This window comes from Pteropus alecto, unplaced genomic scaffold (assembly GCF_000325575.1).
Source record: "Pteropus alecto unplaced genomic scaffold, ASM32557v1 scaffold92, whole genome shotgun sequence".
Taxonomy (NCBI): domain Eukaryota; kingdom Metazoa; phylum Chordata; class Mammalia; order Chiroptera; family Pteropodidae; genus Pteropus; species Pteropus alecto.
In genome coordinates this window covers 5,023,414-5,045,143 of record NW_006432447.1, presented here as the reverse complement: position 1 = coordinate 5,045,143, position 21,730 = coordinate 5,023,414, and the positions used below count along the sequence as shown (strand labels likewise).

The following is a 21,730-nucleotide window of genomic DNA, read 5'->3' as shown; positions in this document are numbered from 1 at the left end:
AACTCACACAGCCCTCCATCTCACTCAACCACAACCTCCATTGGTTTTCACAGACAGAGATTGTAGGGACTTTTCTTTCTGGTGCCAGAACTCAGTGCTGGGGAATTCAGCGTAGGGCTGGGAACACTCTCTCCTGAGGTGGGGGAGGAGGCTCTGCAGCCAAGATAACCCTCCCGATTCTCCATCAACATATGCAGCTGTGGGTCCAGGCTGTTTCCTGTCTCTGCCCCTCCTACCAGTTTGAGGTGACTTCTTATGTTTGTCCCTAGTTGTAGAGCTTCTGTTCAGCCAGACCTCAGGCAACTACCATTGATGGCCGCTCTGCAATTTTGCTAAAATTTTGGTGTGGTCGCGAGAGAAGGCATGCACAGCATCTACCTTCTATACTATCTTGATTGGTCTCTTAATTTTGGGGGATAAAATTAATTTTAGTTTATACAAGTAGGGACTTAGGAGGCTAGATGGTCTGGGATCAATTCTAGGCTTTGCATTTACTGGTTGCATTAGCTCAGGTAAGTTTCTTTCCCTTTTACCTCAGCATTCCCATCTGTAAAATGGAGACAACAATAACAATAAATATGTTGAGGGTTAAATATATGTAAATTACTTACAATAGTGCCTGGCACACAGAAGTATTTGCTATTATTATTCAACATTTTCCCTCTTGTTTCCAGTAATTTGCATTGCAAGTATTATTTCCTCTTATACCTTTTCACATTACGACTTGATTACAACTTCTTGAGTCTTTAGGAGTTTTTCTACTTGATTATTTCCTTTGTCTTTTGGCATTTCTCATTTCCAACTTTGCTTCCTTTCTTTAATATTGTCTACCTTCCTCAACTTGATGCCATCTCCAAGGTGATACGCACAACACAAGACTAGGTGGTATATTTCAAGAGAATATAAGAAATTTTCTTTATTTTTAATTAAAAATAAAGAACAAATTGTTACTAATGTTTAATATACAGAATAACCCTTGCATGGCCTCCCTAGGTCCACATTTCAGATTGTTTTGTGTCATAAATGGTATCTGAAGTATCTCAAATGAACAGTAAGAAGAGTTCAGTGCTCAAAGGGGTTGACATTAGAAATGGCAGTCTTCACTGGTTTGTTCACTTTGTAAGTTACATATGACCAAGTCAACGGATTTATGGTTTATACTATTTTTTAACTTTTCACAAACTAGAAACTCACAGATTTCTGGAGAAAAAGAAAAAAATCTTAATATGTAATAACAAATGAATAATAAATGTGGTGGCACTGACTTCCTGCACAAATTCTTCTTACATCACTATAAAAGTTAAAGTCAGGGCTTCTGGTCAAGATGGTGGAATATATAAAACACTGTGCTTGCCTCCTCACAACCACATCAAAATCACAAGTAAACTACAGAACAACCATCACTGGGATTTGCCCAAAGTCTAGGTAAACAGAAGGGGACATGCAGAAGAGGCCACCTCGAAACTGGTAGGAGGGTAAGAGATGTAAAATGGGCTGGTCTCACACCCATGTGTGGCAGGGGATATATCAACTGCAGAGGTCCTCTTGGAAAGGTGAGGGGTCCCATCCCAACACTGGGCCCCTGAGTCTGAGGTTTCAGTACTAGGAAGAGAAGTCTACACAACTCCGGGCTGTAAAACCAGCAAAGATTTGGTTGAGTGATACAGAGAGTGGCTGGCATGCAAGGAGCTCCTCTTCAAGGACCTGCTATATAGACTTACTTGGAGAGAGCAAAGAACTGAAAACCTATTTGAAGAAATAAAGGAAATAGACATACAAGCCCAAGAAGTACAAAGTGTTCCAAAAAGATGAACTCAAAGAGGCCCATACCAAGATACATCATGGTTAAAATGCCAAAGGTTAAAGACAAAGAGAATCTGAAAAGCAGCAAGAGAAAAGCAATTAGTTACCTACAAGAGAGCTCCCATAAGACAGTCAGCTGATTTTTCAAGAGAAACTTTGCAGGCCAGAAGAGATTGGCAGGAAATATTCAAAGTGATGAAAAGCAAGATTCTACAACCAAGATTACTAGTAAAGCTATCATTTAAAATTAAAGGACAGATAAACGAGCTTCCCAAACCAGAAAACGCTAAAGGAGTTCACCACCACCAAAGCAGTATTACAAGAAATGTTAGAGAGATTTCTTTAAAAACAAGAAAAATAAGATTAAAAATATGAATAATAAAATGGCATTAACCACATATCTATCAACGACTACTTTAAATGTAAAGGGATTCATTGCTCCAATCAAAAGATAGGGTAGTAGAATGGAGAAGAAAACAAACCCTTCTATATGTTGCCTACAGGAGACTCACTTCAGATTGAAAGACATACAGATTGAAAGTAAAGGGATTTTAAAAGATATTTCATGAAAATGAAAAATATAAAAAGCTGGCATATCAATACTTGTACCAGACAAGATATAATTTAAAACAAAGGGTATATAACAAGAGACAAAGAAGGACTCAGTAATCTCACTTCTGGGTATTTATCCAAGAAACCCAAAATACTATTTCAAAGGGACATGTGAATCTGTATGTTTACTGCAGCATTATTTACAACAGCCAAGATACAGAGGCAACCTGGGTGTCCATCAATAGATGAATGGATAAAGAAGAGGTGTAACATATATAAAATAGAATATTACCCAGCTATAAAAAAAGAATGAAATCTTGCCAGCTGCAATAATATAGATGGACCTGGAGGGTATTGTGGTGAGTGGAGTAAGTCCAACAAAGACAAATGCCACAATATTTTAACTGCATGTAGAATCAAAAGAAGAAAATAAATGAACAAACAAAACAGAAACAAATTGATACAGAGAACATTTTGATGGTTGCCAGATTGGGAGGGGCTGGAAAAGGGGGAAGACGTTAAATATAAATTAGTATTTACAAAATGTTATGGGAAAGTAAAATACAGTGTAAGGAATATAGTCAATAATATTGTAGCAACTATGAATTGTGTCAGATGGGTACTAGATTTATCAGGGTTATCACTTTGTAAGTTATATACTTGTCTAATTACCATGTTGTACACCTGAAACTAATTTAATATTGTATGCAAAATGTAATTGAAAAATAAAAACATTTAAAAAGTTAAAGCCATGATTATACAATGACATCTGAAAAGAAATTGATTTAGTAGTATGTGTATTTAATACTATAAGATGCAAACTATACCGTAATATAATAAAGAAGGACTATACATACAATCTGTCTTCTGAATAACCAAGGGTAGAAATGAAAAAAACTTTTATTTATTTTTATCTATTATATATTTAGGAAATAGACTTAGTGCAATACTGAGAACATATGAAACAATCACCAGTCAGTTACTTCTTAAGCACTCTCCCTATAAGATAGGAACTCTAGTCTTTTGAGAAGGAGTTTGTGGAAGAGGGAGAGGGAAAGGAGACAATAATTTTATATACGAAACTGGCCTTACAGGTTTTCACTATTAAGAATACAGGCTGAAAAATATTTACTTTGGGAATCAAGATAATTTGAGCTTTCCTCTATCCTATCTTTGGTATTTCCTTAACATTTTTTCTCAGTTTGTATACTAGTTAGCCATATTTACATTTCTTAAAATTTTTAATTCTTTGATTAAAAATGCTCAAAGGGAAAAACAAATGAAATGTTCTATACTTAAGTTTAAATAAACAAATTCATATTAGAAACAAGAAAAGAAAAAGCTATTAAGTTGTAATCATTATAGAAAAGGACAAGACATAAAATCTGTTCATAATTCTGAGAAACACAAAAAAATTAAAGAAGTGAAGGTACTAAGTGAACACATCAAACATGCTGTAAAGGTTTCCTTTTTTAGATGTCACACTTAAAAATATGAGAACTATAAAAACTGAGCTTTGGGAAATATACTTAAGAGTATGGATTCTAATAGAGATGTGATTCTAATAATTTGGCGAAGAATTATTTTTATATTTTGCTTTACTTCCCATCAGTAGGTTCCAATAGAAACCAAGTATATCTTTTAACTCTGAAGAGCTACAGACTGCTCTGGGAATTAATAAATTTTTAAATTAGGTTGATATTACAATTACAAATCACTTTTGGCTGTGTGCAAGTTTGTAGGGCTTCAAAAAAAATTATCTAATTACAAACATTATAACCAGTAAGGAATAGAAGCTATACTGTATTTTCACAGGCAACAACATACTCTTGAACTACCTTTTCTAAATTTAAAGACCTTGCATCTAATCTACTTCTAACCCATGTCGCCATTACTTTCCTTTGCTATAATACATTATTTTCATTCATTGAGCAAAATTTTAATGGCTATTCATTGTGAAATGGACATTGTTCTAGGATCTTGGGATCCAATGATTCTTAACATTGAAGCTTTCAGAATTTTGCCACAAAATATAATTAATCAAAACTAACCTCCCTCCACTCCCAAAGGACTAAATGACCTATATAATATTTTGAAGGGAAAAACAAGAAAATACTGTATATTCAATAATATGCAAGCATTTAAATGCAGTTTCTTGAGTGTATATAGAAGAGCAAAAGAGCAATACATGCTAAAGTGACTGAAGATAAAATGAACAGCCTTATAAAACATCTAATATATAACTGTGCTTTAAATAAACACATTCTAATCATAATCAAAAGCTGTGTTAGCTGTACTAACAAAAAAAAATTAGAATGGCATCTGTTAAAAGTATTTGTTGATTAGGTCAGTAACCTTCAATATTGGGAGAAAAAATATTTAAGAATATGAAATAAGTGCCTTTCAAAAATTTCATATGTCACATTTCACTTATTATCAGTTTTGGTAACAGTAAACTATTCATATAAAATTTTGGCTTTCTCTTTTTATTTCCCTTAGAAAAGTAGTTCTCAAACACTGCTGCACATTAAAATCATCTAGTGAGCTTAAAAAAAAAAATCTCTATACCCAGGTGCATGCCTTACAAATTAAATCAGAATGTCTGAGGGAAGTGGGAGCGAGCCAGGAGTCAGTAGTTTTTAAATATCCCCAGGTGATATTAATGCGCAGCAAAGTTTCGGAACTAGTGTCATAAACTCTTAAAATCATTCCATCATGTGTTAGTGTCCTGAAGGTCCAAAATGCATTATGCTTTTGAATCTGTAACCTGAATCACTTGTATTTCAAACATGGCAAGGTAGTTTAGTAGCTGGTCAGTAAACTTGCCACTTATACCGTAATCTGACTTTGTTATCTTCTATTTGCCACATATAAACTCACCAAGCAACAACAAAAAATATTTCTAATGACAAGTTGTCCCACAACAATGTTTCAGAATCTGATTTTTTAGTTACATAAGTTAATATAGTTATATTACATCATACCACAACAGAATCTGGGACAGCCGCTATAATCAAGAATATTATTTTTTCACCAGCAATACATATAGATATTTACACTGACTGGAATAAATAAAAATTGTAAATAGCTCCACGTTACTTGAGGCCAGGTTTTGCCACCAAATAAATTGCTAAAAAAAGTCTTTTGGAATTTCAGAGCTGTTTTGGATTACAGAAATGAAGACAATCGATTATGGAGCTACATATGCATGGATCACAATGTAAGGTCTCCCCTACTTCCCACGGAATGTGACTAAGTAGCCTGGAAGACACTGACAGAATGTTTCTGTAAAGGTGCACATGAAATATTTTGATGTGTGTTGCTAAAGTAAAGGAGAACACATGATGAAAAAGACATATATTGTGCAATGTGTGTTTGTGTGTGTGGTACTTTTTTTAATTAAAAATATGTACTACTGATAACAATAAAAAGCCTGAGTCCACTACACTGAAAGAGTGGCCATAGCAGAAAACCAATCTTTGTTGTTAGTGTTGAAAGTCAAGAAAAAGAAACATCTACAAGAAAAAAGAAAAACAACATCAAAAGGTGGAATGTTAAAACTGGAATAAATAGTGGCCTAAAGCATGGCATGAAATGAGTTCACTATAAATATAATACAGAAATAAAACCGTGAAAGTGTTTAACATACAATCTGTGTAAAACTACTTGAGTGAATACTTCAATGAAAACGGAAAAGCATGCAGACTAGCAGAGAAAACATGTATTATAAACGTAAATCACAATATTCTCAGTGACATTTATGTTTTACTTACACATACACGGGTGTAGAGGTAAGATCCTCATAAAATAGTTTTGGGAGTTCTGAATTAAAGTTAACCAGGTTCTTTGCCAACAAGATTTTTAAGAACCTAAAATAATATCTTATTCTTTGATGCTCGCTAAGACAGGTATAATATGCACATGCTCACAATTCTTTGACTTCAAATTCCTTTATTCTTTAAAGTATTTAACAGGACCAGCATTCCGCAGAATATGAAACCGTTGAAGATGTATTTGTAAATTTGGGGATTTTAGGAGGTCTTCAAAAATGAATGTCAAGAATCAACTTCTACCTCATACCACTAATTTTCTTATGCTTACCAGCCACCATTCAGTACTAACTCCATGCAATGTAATCAAATCCATAGAGATCATTAATTTTGGAATTATAGCATGAATTGTCACATACATGAGAAAATAGTATATCTTCTCTTATACTAAACACCAAATCAAAACAAAACTTACAATAAGTAACATTCCCACCATTAAAAAGTATAAATAGGCAATTTGTATAAATATCGAAATACTATACCTCATCAAATTCTTCAGTCATTTTTCTGATGATTTCTGCATTCTGCATATTTCGAAACATCTCTATTCTCACTGTACCTGTGGGACAACAAATTTTACAGTTAATCTTTTTCTATTCCATTCTAAACGTTAAATTTAATCTGACCAATGTTTAAAAAGTTTTATGCTTGGGTTTTTCTTCCTTCCACCAAACTCCTATCTACCCTAAAAAAATCTTTTAAGAATATCAAAGTTTTTTAGACATTTTAAAAACACTGAATAACCTGCAAATTAGATAAGTATAAGGAACAATATTGAGAGGTGTGTTGAGGAAGGAAAAGACAAAGACAAAACAATGAATTTATATTGTAAAGATAATTATATACTTAAATATATACTGGGCCTATCTAGACATACAGCTAGCTTACTTAGCCAGAAAAACATCCAAGTATAGACAGTGTTATCTCCCATCATGGCTCTTTAATATTCTTTATTATCAAAATATTATTCTATAAATGAAAACTAAACCTTCCTTTCATAACACATTCTACTGAAATCTGTTTTCTCTGAACATAAAAAGTTGCTCAGTAACTTCTATATAAATATCAAATTGTCAAAGATAAAGTTAATCCCATTCTCATCTCATTCTTTCATACTATTTTTATCTTAGCTACTTTATTTTTATCTCAAATATGGTTATGTAAATAATATCATTCTAATAAGAGTGGTTTATACCAAAAACTTGCGTTAAAAATGAACATAATTTAAAGAAACTGAAATAATGTTTAAAATCAACCTTGAGAACTGTGGCCTAATAACAAAGTGGAGCTCAGTTTTAACTGTATACATGTAAAATTTTCAAGTTAAAAATCACAAGAATAAGATTCAATGAATCAGTAAGAAAATAATTACTTTATAACTTCTGACAGGCTACCTGACAGTGATTGCCAGCTCCTATTCAAATCATATTTAGGAATATGAGAAAGAGCCTACTAAATGTACTGTACTCTCACAGGAAAGAGCATGAAAGCAGAAAAGCCATTACAAGTCATCAAAATATGGTCTTAATTCAGAGTCCCAACAAAAAGTATAACGGCACATTTGGCACATAAAACTTAATTTGACTTAATTTTTACTAATCTGTAAAATGAGAAAAATGATGTTTGCCCTATCTTTTAATCAGAACCATTTTAAGCAGGTTTCAATTACTTGATATGTAGCTCTCTCATTTATTTTCAGGCTGCTGAATTTATTAAATACTACCAACAGGGTTTCCCTATATCCAGCTGTAGAGATGAGAGAGTCTAGGTTGGGAGGCTCAGGTGAAAAAAATTATTTTTAAAGAGGGCCTCCACAACGTTCAATTTCCTAAACAAAATGAGAAACGTTTATATTGTAATTTTGTTTTTATGCCAAAAACTGTATTATAGACAGTATTTAACAATACTGAAGACAGGTTATTTATGCCCTATTATACAGCCTTTATTTTCAGATGATTTCTAAAAATTAAATCAACAGAAAACATTAAATTGCTAATTATAAATTATCTCAAGTAAAAGTAACTTTCTGTCGAACATTCTTAAAAATCACTCAAATTAAACAAAATTGTTAACTGTACAGTTGACCCTTAAACAACGTGAGGGTTAGGGGAACCAATGCCCCACAACGTTAAAAATCCACACGTAACTTTTGACTCCCCAAAGTTTTATAGTCGTCCCTCCATATCCACAGGATATTGGTTCCAGAATTATGCTCTGAGACCCAACAGGGGATCACAAATACTGTTTTCCACTTGCAGTTGGTGAAATCCACAAATGTGAAACCCGGAGATATAAAGGGCCAACTGTGGATTTACTGGGGGAAAAAAAAAAATCCCTGTATAAGTGAACCTGAGCATTTCAAATCTGTTCCACCAATGTGAAACCCGGAGATAAAAAGGGCCAACTGGGGATTTACTGGGGGAAAAAAAAAAAAATCCCTGTATAAGTGAACCTGAGCATTTCAAATCTGTGTTCTTCAAGGTCAACTGTATTTAACTTTGTTTGGGTAATGAACTATTTTCTCAATCTGAAATAGATTTCCATAGATAAAAAACATATAATTTTAGGGATTGTTTCAAGGTAGTCTTGATAATTAAAATTACATCCATAGGTACTCAACAAGAAGTAAAATTAGATTTTTAAGTTATTAAACCTGGGAAGAATTAGTTCTTCTTGGAGATGGAAATATTTTATATTTCGATTGGAATGTCAATACGTGTTTGTATACATTTGTCAAAAGTCATCAATCTGAACATTTGAAATATGTGAATTTTATTGTATGGAAATTGTATCTTGGTAAAGTTGATTTTAAAAAACAAAAAAAAGGACATCAACCTTACTATTTTAGTAATAAGTTACATATGGCATTATTAAAATACTTCTAGTGCAAATAATGCTCAATGCTATTTCCATGATTGATATGGCAGTTTTCATATACAGTGGAGTCTTAATTGTAATTTCAATGGCCTAGTTATGTTAGTTCATAAAGAGAGGACTATTTTGCTGCATAAATTAAATGTTAAAAAATGAAAGGCAACAAAAGAAAAACTAGATTTAAGGCAATATGAAAAAAAACAACCTCATACTCAGCATCTATAAAGGTGAGTACTATACACAAATAACGATTACTAATAATATGAAATCAGATGTTTAAAGCCATAATTTTGAAATGAACAGAAGCTTGTTACACAGATTTTTTTTAAGAGGAAAATTCTTCAGTTGTCTTCATGATTATTCCAAAGATTAGCCTATTGACTTTGACTGTTCATTCTTCACCAGTTGGGTTCCACAATTCTGCTCAAACAGCTTCCTCACACCAATTATCTCCTAATTGTTAAATTAAACTGCACTTCCTTAGTAATACCCCATCTATTCTATTTGAAGTACTTGCTCATTAAATTGGATTCTAAAGGATTACATCCTTGTACTGTATTCTCCGATGACTTATTTTGAGTTTTCACTTACTTTTAGTCATTTACCTGAGTAGATTTAATGTCCAAAGTTCTGTACAACACATTCTTCTTTGTCTCTTTTTACATTTTCTTACTTGGAAATGGCCTTCCATCTAGCTCACCCACTAGAGCTAAGTATGGCAGAGATCATTACTTATTAACCTTTGTATTTCCCCCAATTCCTTGAAAAATGCCCACTACCTTAAGCTTTTCTCTTCCTTTTAAGCTTTCTTCGATTAAAAAAAAAAAAAAATCATGCTGTAACTCAATACTGGTATTCAAATTAAAAATATAATCTCTCTTCACTATTAGATTCTTGGTTCTTAAGAATGCATATTTCTAATAGATTATCCTATTATGAATAATAAAGGTAAATTAAAGGTATGAAATAATTCAAATTCACAGAAACATAAATATCTGAAAAGAATGGAAAAAAAATAAGGATTATCTTCCACTCTCTAAATACTAACAAGTTATTTTATCTGTGAGAATCCTGAAAGAATAAGTTACCTACGTACATATTTTATATTAAAAATAAAAGGTTGTCTGAGCAGGCCCTCCTGACAAAATTGTATAGTAAACATAAAGGAAAAACTTTCAAAACTGTCATTTTTAACTATGTCATTTTTAACAGAAAGCTATCATCAAGTTCTTGATTATTTAAATTATGTCAAACTGCTAGCGAGAGCATAACTTGATAAAATTTCTATGGTATACAATCTGGCAAATGTCTACCAAAATTACAAATTTTTGGCCTTGATACTGTACTTGTTGCAAAGCATCCATAAACTCACGTATGTACAAAATAATGAATGTCCAAGGTTATTCTCTGAAGCATTATTACCAATAGCAAAAAGAAACCTACATACTCAAAAAACAAGAACCCAATTAAATAAGTAAAAGCAGCGATAATAATGGTAGTGTCAGCTAATTTGGGGTGCTCACTAGCTACCAGGCATTGTGCTGAATAATCCTTTGAAGTTAACACATTTAATCTTCACAACAACCCTATGAAGAATGTATTATTTCTCACCTACGTTATAGGTGAGGAAACTGAGGCACCCAGAGATTTAGCAACTTGCAAAAGAGGTTTCCCAGTAGCAGATCCATGGTCTACAAGCAGGTAGTCCTGGCTACAGGATCCACAACTAACCACTACTCTTTATTGACTCTTAGTCAATGGACTCCACACTCCATGGAACTGTCAAAAATTAAAAAAGCTGTCTATGATGGTTATCTTCCTACATAAAAAGGCTATATATATTTGATTATAGATGCATTAAAGTATTTTTGGAAAGATATGCAAATATTGGCAAACTGGTTGCTTCTGGGAAGGAGAAATATGTGGTTGAGTTTATGGGTGTAATGGAGACATTATATTGCATATCCATGTTGCATTTCCTGAAATTTGAACTATATGAACATATTACTCAAATAAAATAATACATTAAATAAAATAATACATTAAAAAAATAAAACGTTAAAAACTAAACTAAAAGACAAATTGCTTTTAAACCTTGCATACTACGTATCTGTATAGTCACTATCAATATGCACTTATTAGAAGGATGGTATAAGAATGCTCAACATAAGTTTTCCAAAAATGAGAAATTTTATATTTCTCTTAACAGCTATTATAGGACACAAAAGATGGAACTAAAAAGCAATATGAAACAGGACTGGAGAACACACTCTTGAATAATTAGTGATAGAAACAACAATAAAAAAAGATTAGTTAAGGCAATCACGACATATAGTAGAACCCTGAAGAAGTCATCCTAGGGTGGTTCAAAGTCTTTAGAATCAGACAGGTTTAAATCTCAGCTCCACTAGATATTAAGCTACAGGGCAACAAAAAAGTCAATTGTTCTCTATGAAACTCAGATTTCTAATCTTTAAAATGGTGATAATACTACTTCAGAACAGGGATTTTATTTTGTTCAGTGCTCTAATTCCCTAGTACCTAGAATAATGCATATTAGCATATAGGAGGCATTCAAAAAATGTTTGTTGAACGAATGACTAAAGTTGATGTGAGAACTAAATGAGTAACAAAAGTATTTAGCACTGTATCTGTAGTGTATAAGATGCTCAATTAGCATAAAGTTCTCTTACTTTGAGTATTCATTTTTTAATAATTATCCTGCCCGTTTTGCAAGCAAGCTAAAAGCTCTAGCTCCTTAGTTGAGCTCTGCTGAAAGCCACGTTCCTTATTGTGCATGCTGTAAGGTTAATGCTGTTTGGAGAATGCAACCAATTATCTCTTATGTTCCAGAACCAGGGAAAGTCATTCCAGCAGTTTTCCCATCACCCAGACCTATAGCCTCCACCTCCAGAGTTGAGATGATCAAGTATAATAGCACTAAACATCCCTGTCCAAAATGCCTAAATGTACCACAGGGATGAGTTAAGGGAATAAAGAAGTACTCATCAGAAAAGTTAAGTAGGAACTGGCAAACTGTCTTATCACACATATATGAACCTATGGCTTAGAGAACTGTTTCATCTTATACTCCTCATAATTTTCAATTCTATCTCTCCTCTATTCTATGATGCCAGCCAGAGCAGAAAACTCCAGCCGTCTTTGTATCCTTCCAACTACTTTGTATCCTTCTTTGATACAGAAGCAGGTAGAAGAGAAGATGAAGGCATCTTATCAGCAAAAGTTTATCCAAATATATAAAAAAAAAGCCCTTTTGGCTCTTTTAAGTTTATAGCTTTTACAACACATAACATTTTAGTTCACTCAAAATTACTGAACCTGGATGTGGCTCAAATACACTAACATTACCTAACAGCACTGAGCAGAGAGACTTCCAAAGAGTAGATGCTTTCTAAATAATTGTCCCATGTATGAAATAGCTTTTTTATTTTATGGCTTTTCTTTTAAATAGTGGATTATAGAGTCTTAATAAAATAACCTGGTGATGGACCAGAGATAATCCAAGCATATTAAAGACAATTCTTTGGTAGTATCATTTTTTATTTCATTTTTACTTTACATAATAGACAGCAAGTTGTAAATCAAAATAAAAGAAAGACTGAAAATAAATGTGGGTAAATTAGTAGAAAAAATACAAGTTAGGAAAGGAGAAAAAATGCTATTAAAAAATGCTGAGGAATTCACTAAAGAACATCTGCATACCAGAAATGTAGGACTTAAGTTACCTAAGACTGCAGTGACTATATGTAAGAGTCTTTCAGAAGATTTGAGAAGTGAGAGAACAGAGAGAAAGAAAAAGACACTTTGGTTGCCTTTTAGTGAGCATTTCAAGCTTAATAAATATATTGGATGTATGTGGTCTAAGTAGTACATGGAAAAATGGGGAAAAATTACTTCACAAGGTGTTATAAAGATATATGTTTAGAAACTTGTAAATTTTTCAGAATGCCTTAAATTATTGTGATTATATCTCCAGCAACTAGTCTGTCTCTAGATGGCAGTCTGCACTTTTTAACATTCTTTGTAAAAAGAAGACCCCCTTTTTCCATGGGGAACATAATCCGAGACCCTCAGTGGATGCCTGAAACCACAGACAGTACTGAACTACACACACACACACACACACACACACTTTTTTCCTATATATACATATTTTTCATTTAATTTATAATTCAGGTACAGTAAGAGGTTAAAAACAAAATAGAACAATTATAAAAATATACTATAAAGTTATGCAAATATGCTCTCTCTTTCAAAATATCTTATTGTACTGTACTTGCTTTTTCACTTAGAGGAAGCACTTTACAGCATCACTTTAGTGTATCCAAACTGCCAGCATCATTACTCTTATACTTCGGGTCATTATTAAGTCAAATAAGGGTTACCTGAACACAAGCACTACAATACCCAGACAGTTGATCTGATAACCCAGACAGCTAAGTGACCAATAGGTGGGTAGTGTAAATACAGCATAAATACACTAGGCAAAGGGATAATTCACATCTCAAGCAAGTGGAGTGAGACAGCACTGTGATTACATCGCGCTACTCCGAACATCGCAAAACTTAAAACTTAATTGTTAACTTCTGGAATTTTCCATTTGATATTTTGAACCATGTATAACTGAAACTGTGTAAAGCAAAATTGCAGATAAAGGGGTCTACTGTATATTTCTGCCTTTGTAAATACAAAGGTAAGTGAAACACCAAATTAACTGCTCCCCAAAAAATCACAAATCAGCACAAGACATATGAATACCAATTAACTAGTCTTGCAAGACTGCATAGGGTACCTTTCATCCAAAACAAGAACAGATAACTTTATTAAATATTAGAATTTCAAATTCTGAGGTTGGTTGAGCCATGCTAGCATAGCCCAAGGCAGAAAGCAAGTATAGTTATTAACCTAAAGCAATAATCTTTCAAACTACTTTTATCAAATCTTTAACAACTATTAAAATAGCCTCATCTTCAGTGCTAATGCTGTTCACATAAGAATTAGAGGAAAGAATGGCAAGGAAAATAAACTTATTTGGGCTCTATTACTAATATTAATAATTCAAGATAGACAGGGCTTCTTAATCTGTAGCATTTGAATTCGTAAGTATCTATGAACCTTTTGAAATTCTATAAAAATATAGTCTATGTACTTTTGTGTAAAAGGCCTGAAAAATACCAGAAAACTATCAAAGGAATTTGAGAACTCAAGAAGGTAAAAGTTATACATTAGAGGAAAAGTATCAACCAAAGATTTTTAGTCTTCGAGAACTGAAAGGAGAAATAAAATGGTAACAGTAAAGAATAGTTCTAGAAAAGATTTACCCTTCATAGCATGGTAGGGAAAAGCCAAGAATCTGAACTGGGGGATAGAGAGAAGAAAAAGAAAAGGCTGAACTCTTTTTCCTTTCTAATAAATTGGGCCGTAAGTGAGATGGTATTAGAGAGCCAGGTTTCATCTCTAAGTGACAAAGAAAAAAGCACAAGGAAATCTGCCCACAATGTTAGGATCCATAGATTACAAAGCAAAAATATTTATTTATCAAGTATCTTGCTTAGAGTAAACACTACATATTTAATTAACTCCAGTTACATAATATATGTAAGATAATTTAGGATTTAAATATTTGATAGTATTTAGGGGTAATTTGGCATTTATTATCAAACTGCAAACAAATGACCAAGCCTTGTTTCTTTAACCTATACTTCAAAGCTATGTCACTAAGAGGTCCCAAATTATCTCAAGTATACTTTTATCACGTGCCTCTTAAAATTTTTTAGTGTGCCACTAAGACTTTCTCAATTCATCTCTTGTCTAGAATCCCTCTTTTCCTACCTTATCAAACTTTTATATAGACGAAAAAAGAGAAAAAAAAAAAACTATCTGGTAGGGCTTAATGAAAGAGTTTCAAAGAATTTTCTTGAAGCTGAATTTTCTATGATGTTTCTTTAAAAATATATCTTTTATTTTAGAAGTTTGAGACTGACAGAAAAGTTACAAACACAGTATAGAGGTTCCCATATACATCGCAATCAGTTTTACTGTTAATCTCTTACATTAGTATGGTACAATTTGTCACAACTAACAAGCTTATACTGATAACATTATTATTTTGTGCCTCCCTCCATTTTATTGAGAAATAACTGACATATATCACTGTGTAAGTTTAAGGTGCACAGAAGATGGTTTGATTTATATATTGTGAAATGATTATCACAATAGGTTTAGTTAACATCCATAATCTCATAAAGATGCAATAAAAAAATTGCTCCTTGTGATGAGAATTCTCACACGTTAATAATTTCCTATATATCGTACAACAGTGTTTCCTACAGTTATCATGTTGCACATTACATCCCTGGTACTTATTTATCTTATAACTAGAAGTTTGTAGCTTTTCAACACCCTCCTCCAGTTCCTCCTACCCCCACCTCATATCATTATTATTAACTAAAAGTCATACTTTATTCAGATTTTGTTTTTACCTAATGTCCTTTTTCTGTTCTAGGATCTCATCTAGAATAATACTAACGGTGGCAGTTGTCATGTCTCCTTAGCAACTCTGCATTGTGACACTTATTGAGACTTCATTGAGTTGTGATGATCATGACAGTTTTATGGAGCAGTGGTCAGGTATTTTATAAACTGTCTTTCAATTTTGATTTGACTGATGTTTTTCTCATAGTTAGATATGATTTATGGGTTTTGGAGAGGAGGATCAAAGAGATAAAGTGCCATTCTTATCACATGAAAATAAGAGCACACTCTATCAGTATGAGTAAACACTGATTGTTAATCATGATCATCTAGCTGAGGTAGTATCTGTTAGGTTTATCCACTGTTACAAATTACACTTTTTCCATTTATTTATATTAGTATAAACTCATGAATATTTTATAATTTAGGTTATAGTCCAATTTCATGATGTGTATTTTTTGCTAAAAAATTTCCCGCTTTGGCCACTGAGGGGCTTCTTTGGTTGGCTCCTGTGTCCTTTTGACATACCTTCATCAGTTTTTTCTTGAGCACTTGTTTACTTTCTGACACTATGAAATGCTCCGTATGTACCCTGTGTGTTTGCTGTACAAGACCTAAAATCTAACATTTCTTCTAGGAGCCCTGGTGTCTTTTATTGGACAATGGAATCAGAAACCAAGATCTAGGTGTTATTTGTGCTTATTGCTACTGGCTCATTGCTAGTGTTATGTCATTTCTCTTAAGCCATTTCAGCTGCAAGAACAAAGGAAAATATATATGTATATGTATACTAATGTGTACGCAAACATCTATAAAAGTTTTTTATGTAGCCATATATGTCTATATCAAGCTATTTATGAGTTATACTAATGTCTTCATAAACCATATGGATTATCCTGCCATCTTTACTTACTTATCTGTAATCTCCTACTACAACAGTAAAAAATCTGGTTTCCACCATCAACCACCTATTTATTTAATTTTACAATTCCAGTATACATATATAGTGACTTCAGAAGTGGTAACCCATATACCCGTGGGAAACAATTTTGCCAACTAGAGTACCGTACTTATATAGTTTTTTTGGTCTTTACTCTTACAATCTCCACTCACTTATTCAGTTACTTAGAACAGCACCTTTCCCCCAAACACCTTCAGTGAGGCTATTTCATTTTTTAGCATTTTTAGAGAAGTCAGATTCTTTTGTCATAGTCCACATTCATCCTGGGATGATATCTTAAGTGATTTAAAAATAAATGCATGCGTCAGTTTATCCTTTGTGCTGTAAAGTCTATGGGTTTTGAGAAATGCATAGTATCATGTATCCAGCATTACAGTATCCCACAGAACAGTTTACCTAACCCTAATCCGCTGTAATTCATCTATTCATCCCTCCTTACTCCCCCAAACCCTGACAACACTGATCTATTGACAATCTCTACAGTTTTGCCTTTTCCAGAATGTCACATAAACTGGAAACGCGCAGTATGTAGTCTTTTCAGATTAGCTTCTTTCCTTTCACTCAGCATTATCCATTTAAGATTCACCTATGCTTTCACATTTCTTCTTATCACTAAATGGTATTGTATGAATATGCCACAGCTTATCCATTTCAGCTACTGAAAGACATCTTGGTGGCTTCCAGATTGGGTTAATTATAATTACTATAAACATTCATATGCAGGTTTTTGTGTGGACATAAGTTTCAAACCAGTTGAGTAAATACCTAAGAGCTCCTGATTGCAAGATATTGTAGTAAGGCTATATTTAGCTCTGTAAGAAACTGTCGGACTGTCTTCCAAAGTCACTATACCATTTTGCATTCTCATCAACAATGAATTCCTGTGGCTTCACATTCTTGGCAATAATTGGTATTGTCAGTGTTTTGGATATTAGCCATTCTAATAGCTGTGCAGTAATATTTTATTGTTTTAATTTGTACTCCCCTAATGACAAATGATGTTGGCCATCTTTTCATATGCTTATTTGCAATTTGCATCTCTTCTTTGGTGAGATGTCTGTTGAGATTTTTTGCCCCCTATTTTACTGAGCTATTTATTTTTTGAGTTTTTAGAGCTCTTAGTACATTTCAGATACAAGCATTTTATCATGTATGTGTTTTGCAAATATTTTCTCCCAGTCTGTGACGTCTTTTCATTTTCTTAATAGTGTCTTTTGCAAGGAAAAAAAAATTAATTTTAATAAAGTCCAACTTGCCAATTTTTTTCCTTCATAGATTCTGCTCTTGGTGGTTATATCTAAACACCTCATTACTAAACCCAAGTTCATGTGACTTTCTCCTACATTTTCTTTTTGAAGTTTATAGTTTTGCACTTTACATAATCTATTTTAAGTTCATTTTTCTCCAGAGGGGTAAGATTTGTGTTTAAGTTCCTTTTTTCCATATGGACATCCAACTACTCCAGCATCAATTGTTAAAAAGATTTTTTCTGCATTTAATTGCCTTTGAATCTATTTTTAAAAATCAGTTGGACTATATTTGGATGACTAAAATAATATTTTAAAACATAATTCAAAGTTTAAAAATTTGATATATATACAACTCTTCAAAAAAGAAACCCACCAAAAAAGGATAAAATATACGAAAATATTTTATTTTCCATTCTTGCATTATCATAACTTTTACTCTGTTCTCTGCACATCCATCAGTTTCTCCTAAACAATAAATCCATCAGGATTATCTGTGGTTTTTACTACATTCTATCTAAAATAGTACTTGTATATTTTTTAAATTTGAAAGCTCTTCCAAAAACATGAGAATAAGATGTTAAGACTCTTAATTAGTCCCAAGAGATTCACAGACCACTAAAGTAGATATTATCTTACTACAATATAAAAGATAAAATGCAAAATATGTCTGAAATTTAGAAATTTCAAAATTATGAGTTACATTTATACACACAAACACACACAATCAATCAATGGGAAGCAATCACTTTAAACTGATATATATCAGTTCTGATTATAGTAGTATCATAAACAATATTATTTATATAAATGTTTCTCCTGAAATTCTGATTAAAAATTTAAAAAAAAAACCATTTTGAAAAGAACTTAAAACCTTGTAGTAAGAAATTACTAGGATAAAATTAAAAGCAGAAATCTAAACTATAGAAGGAACACTGAAATCACTTTATCGCTGATAACACTTGAGGAGCCTATAATGCATAAATTGGGAGTTCTAGGGTGAAAGATCTAAGAGAAACAACTCATGAAGTGGAGGCTTAAAGAATTTCATCTCTAGGTTAAGGTTAAACTAGAAATAAATCTAGCACCTAATCCTCTGGGGACTACAAAGAAAGGTTTTCTTTCTTTTTCTGTCTTTCTTTTTTCTTTTGGTACTGTGTGGGAGGAGATAAATGTACCTGAGAAGCAGTAATTAAAACCTGGTGCTCTCACAAATAAATTTTCATAATCTGATCCAGAAAACTTTAAAATGTATTTAGTTGTGAATGGTCCTAGATTGGTAAGGACACATGTTAATGCGAATGCTGAATCTTCTCTAGAGAAACGAACCTTATTCTAGGTTTCGCAGAAATGTGAGAAAAAATATGGAACTTGGAATAAAAACTAAACATATCAAGAAAAAAAGCAATATACAAAAGAACAAGCAAAAAAGTACCACAGAAACAGACTCACAATAAGACTTATTAGAATTATCAGAGATAAGACTGTAAAAGAAATAAATTTACCATTTAAAAACAATAGAGGACATTAAATAGTCACAAGGACCACTTCCATGGCTTTCTTTTTCTTTAAAAACGAACCAAGTAGCTATAATCTCCAGAATTAAACTACAGTAATTAAAATAGACTGGCACAGATGAAAACAGAGTAAGTGAACTGGAAGATAAGGAAAAATTATACAGAAAGCAACACAGAAATTCAAAAATACAGAAAGAGAGTTTGGAGAAATATGGCGGAGTGAGAGACGTCCCCAGATCTCTCTATTTGAAACAATAAGCTGAACATCTAAAATTCCACAAAACATCCAAACTGCACACCAACATGTCTGAGCATGGAATCTACTCAGAAGAGCTACTAGAGATCAGAACCTGGGGGGTCGGGTGGTAGACTGGGAGAAATAAAGAAGCAGCCTCTCACAGCCGCAAGAACTACATGTAGGAGGAGGCGGAGAGGAGAAGGTACAGTGAGTTAGTTACCTGAACAGCCCTGCCTGGGAGTAATGTGACTTCCACGTGGCCGGAGGCAAGGCCCACTTGTCAAAGGAGAAAGCAGAGAAGCAGGATGGCAGAGAAACCAACCAACCAAGATTGCAAAACTGAGGCTGAGCTGCAGCACCCAACTCCCAACCCAGAGGGTCCCTACCCCCATATCCTCCAAGACCGAATACCGCAGAGCGCAGGGGTATCTGAGCAAACACTACAGAAATTGTCGTAACACTGACAAGGACTGAGACTGAGAGTTGTGAGCGCGATTAAACATCTATAAGGGAAAAAAAAGGCATTAAGACTTTTATAAATCAGGGATCCAAGAGGCATAGATGCCACCTACTGGAAACCAAAAGAAAAATGCCTTTGTTGCAACAAGCTAAAGAGAAACCTTTATCCATTAATGCTCAGGCGGAGAAATAGTCCATTAAAAACCATAAACAACCAAGGTGATAAGGCATCTCAGAGAATAAGAGAAAATCTCCAGAAAATAAGCTTACAGACATATCAACAATTTCAGGAATTGAAAAAAACAACTAGATGAGCAGAATGAGTTCTTTAGCAAGGAAATTGAAACCCTCAGAAAGAACAGAATAGATCTTCTAGAGATAAAAAAAACACACTGCAAGAATGGAAAAATAAAATAGCAAGCTTGGGAAATAGAGTCGACCAAATGTAGGAAAAGATCAGTGATATCAGACAGAAATCTAGAAATAAATCAGAACGAAGAAGAGAGAAACCAAAGAATGAAAAATAATGAAAGAGAAATACAAGAACTAGCTGATACCATCAGGAAAAAAACATAAAAATAATGAGCATTACCAAAGGTGAGGAAAAGGAGCAGAGACTAGAAATCATTTTCAGACAGTGGACGAGAATTTCCCAAATCTAAAAAGTGAGCTGAAGCTTGGAGAAACTTTCTGGGTGAGGTCGTCAATTCTTACACAAGAAATAAGAGAAGAGAGCTTTCTGATGTTTTTTGAAGAGTACAGGATAGTTATTTTGAAGAATATACCTCAATTTCTGATTGTCTGATGGTACCTCTTGAGTAGATTCAGGCTCTGCACTTTTGGCGAGAATACTACGGAAGTGAATTTGAATTCTTCTAAGTGCATATCAGGAAGCACATGCTATCGACTGGTCCTATAACTGGCAATGTTTGCCTTTCATCATTTAGATATAATGGTAAATTTACTATTTTATCCACTGTAAATAACAGATATCTTGTAAGGAAACGCTTTGAGATTAGTTTAATAGGATATTCTTCAAACTTTTCCCCACTAGTTCTATATCCTAAGCACTCAGTTCAAAAGTTATTTTAATTAGTACTTACTATACTTTTCAGTGTGGTTATGTTACCCATGGTATGGTTTACCTGTTCTGTTTGAATCCAGTTTTAGAGACTTCCTCCCATCTTTGTTGATTTTTCTTTCTTTTTTAAGTCTATGAAACATTAAGGTAACTCCAAACGTAAGGACTATTCAAAAACTATATTCAAATTAACTATCATCCTTTCACCCCAATTCCCTCTAAAATTTCCAGCTCATTTCATACACACACATCTCACAGGTAATCAATCATTATTTTCTGGGTTATCTTTCCTGTGTTTCTTTTTGGTTAAATAAGCAGAAAAATGTATATATTCCATTATTTCCCTTTTTACCTTCCAAAAAAAATTTCGTACTTTATTCTTTTCTGCTTTACATTTTGCCCTTAAAAATGTATCCTAAAAATCTCTCTGCATCAGTCCAGAGACCTTTCTTATTCCTTTTTATAGCGCCAAAAAAATTCCACTGTACAGCTATATACCAGTTTACTCAATCACTATCTTATGTAAAAGCATTTAAGTTGTTTCTACTATTTTACAATTACAAATAACACTGTATTGAGTAGCCTGTACATTTATTTTTGCAATGCTGAAGTACAGCTTCATGGCAAAATTCCAGAAGCAGGATGGCTGGGTCAAAAGATAAAAATATGTGTT

The 21,730-nt window shown here is 33.1% G+C and overlaps 1 protein-coding gene across 3 annotated transcripts in view; it reads right to left on the bottom strand.

Annotated features, from left to right (window-relative positions):
- The window catches only part of STAG1 (stromal antigen 1), a 333,229-nt gene that overhangs the window by 165,875 nt on the left and 145,624 nt on the right, over window positions 1-21,730 (bottom strand). For all 3 annotated transcript variants that reach the window (XM_025043566.1, XM_006907217.3, XM_006907218.3), the window contains one exon: window positions 6,668-6,744. In XM_025043566.1, coding sequence (XP_024899334.1) covers window positions 6,668-6,744 — 77 coding nt within the window. The remainder of the gene's footprint in view (window positions 1-6,667; window positions 6,745-21,730) is intronic.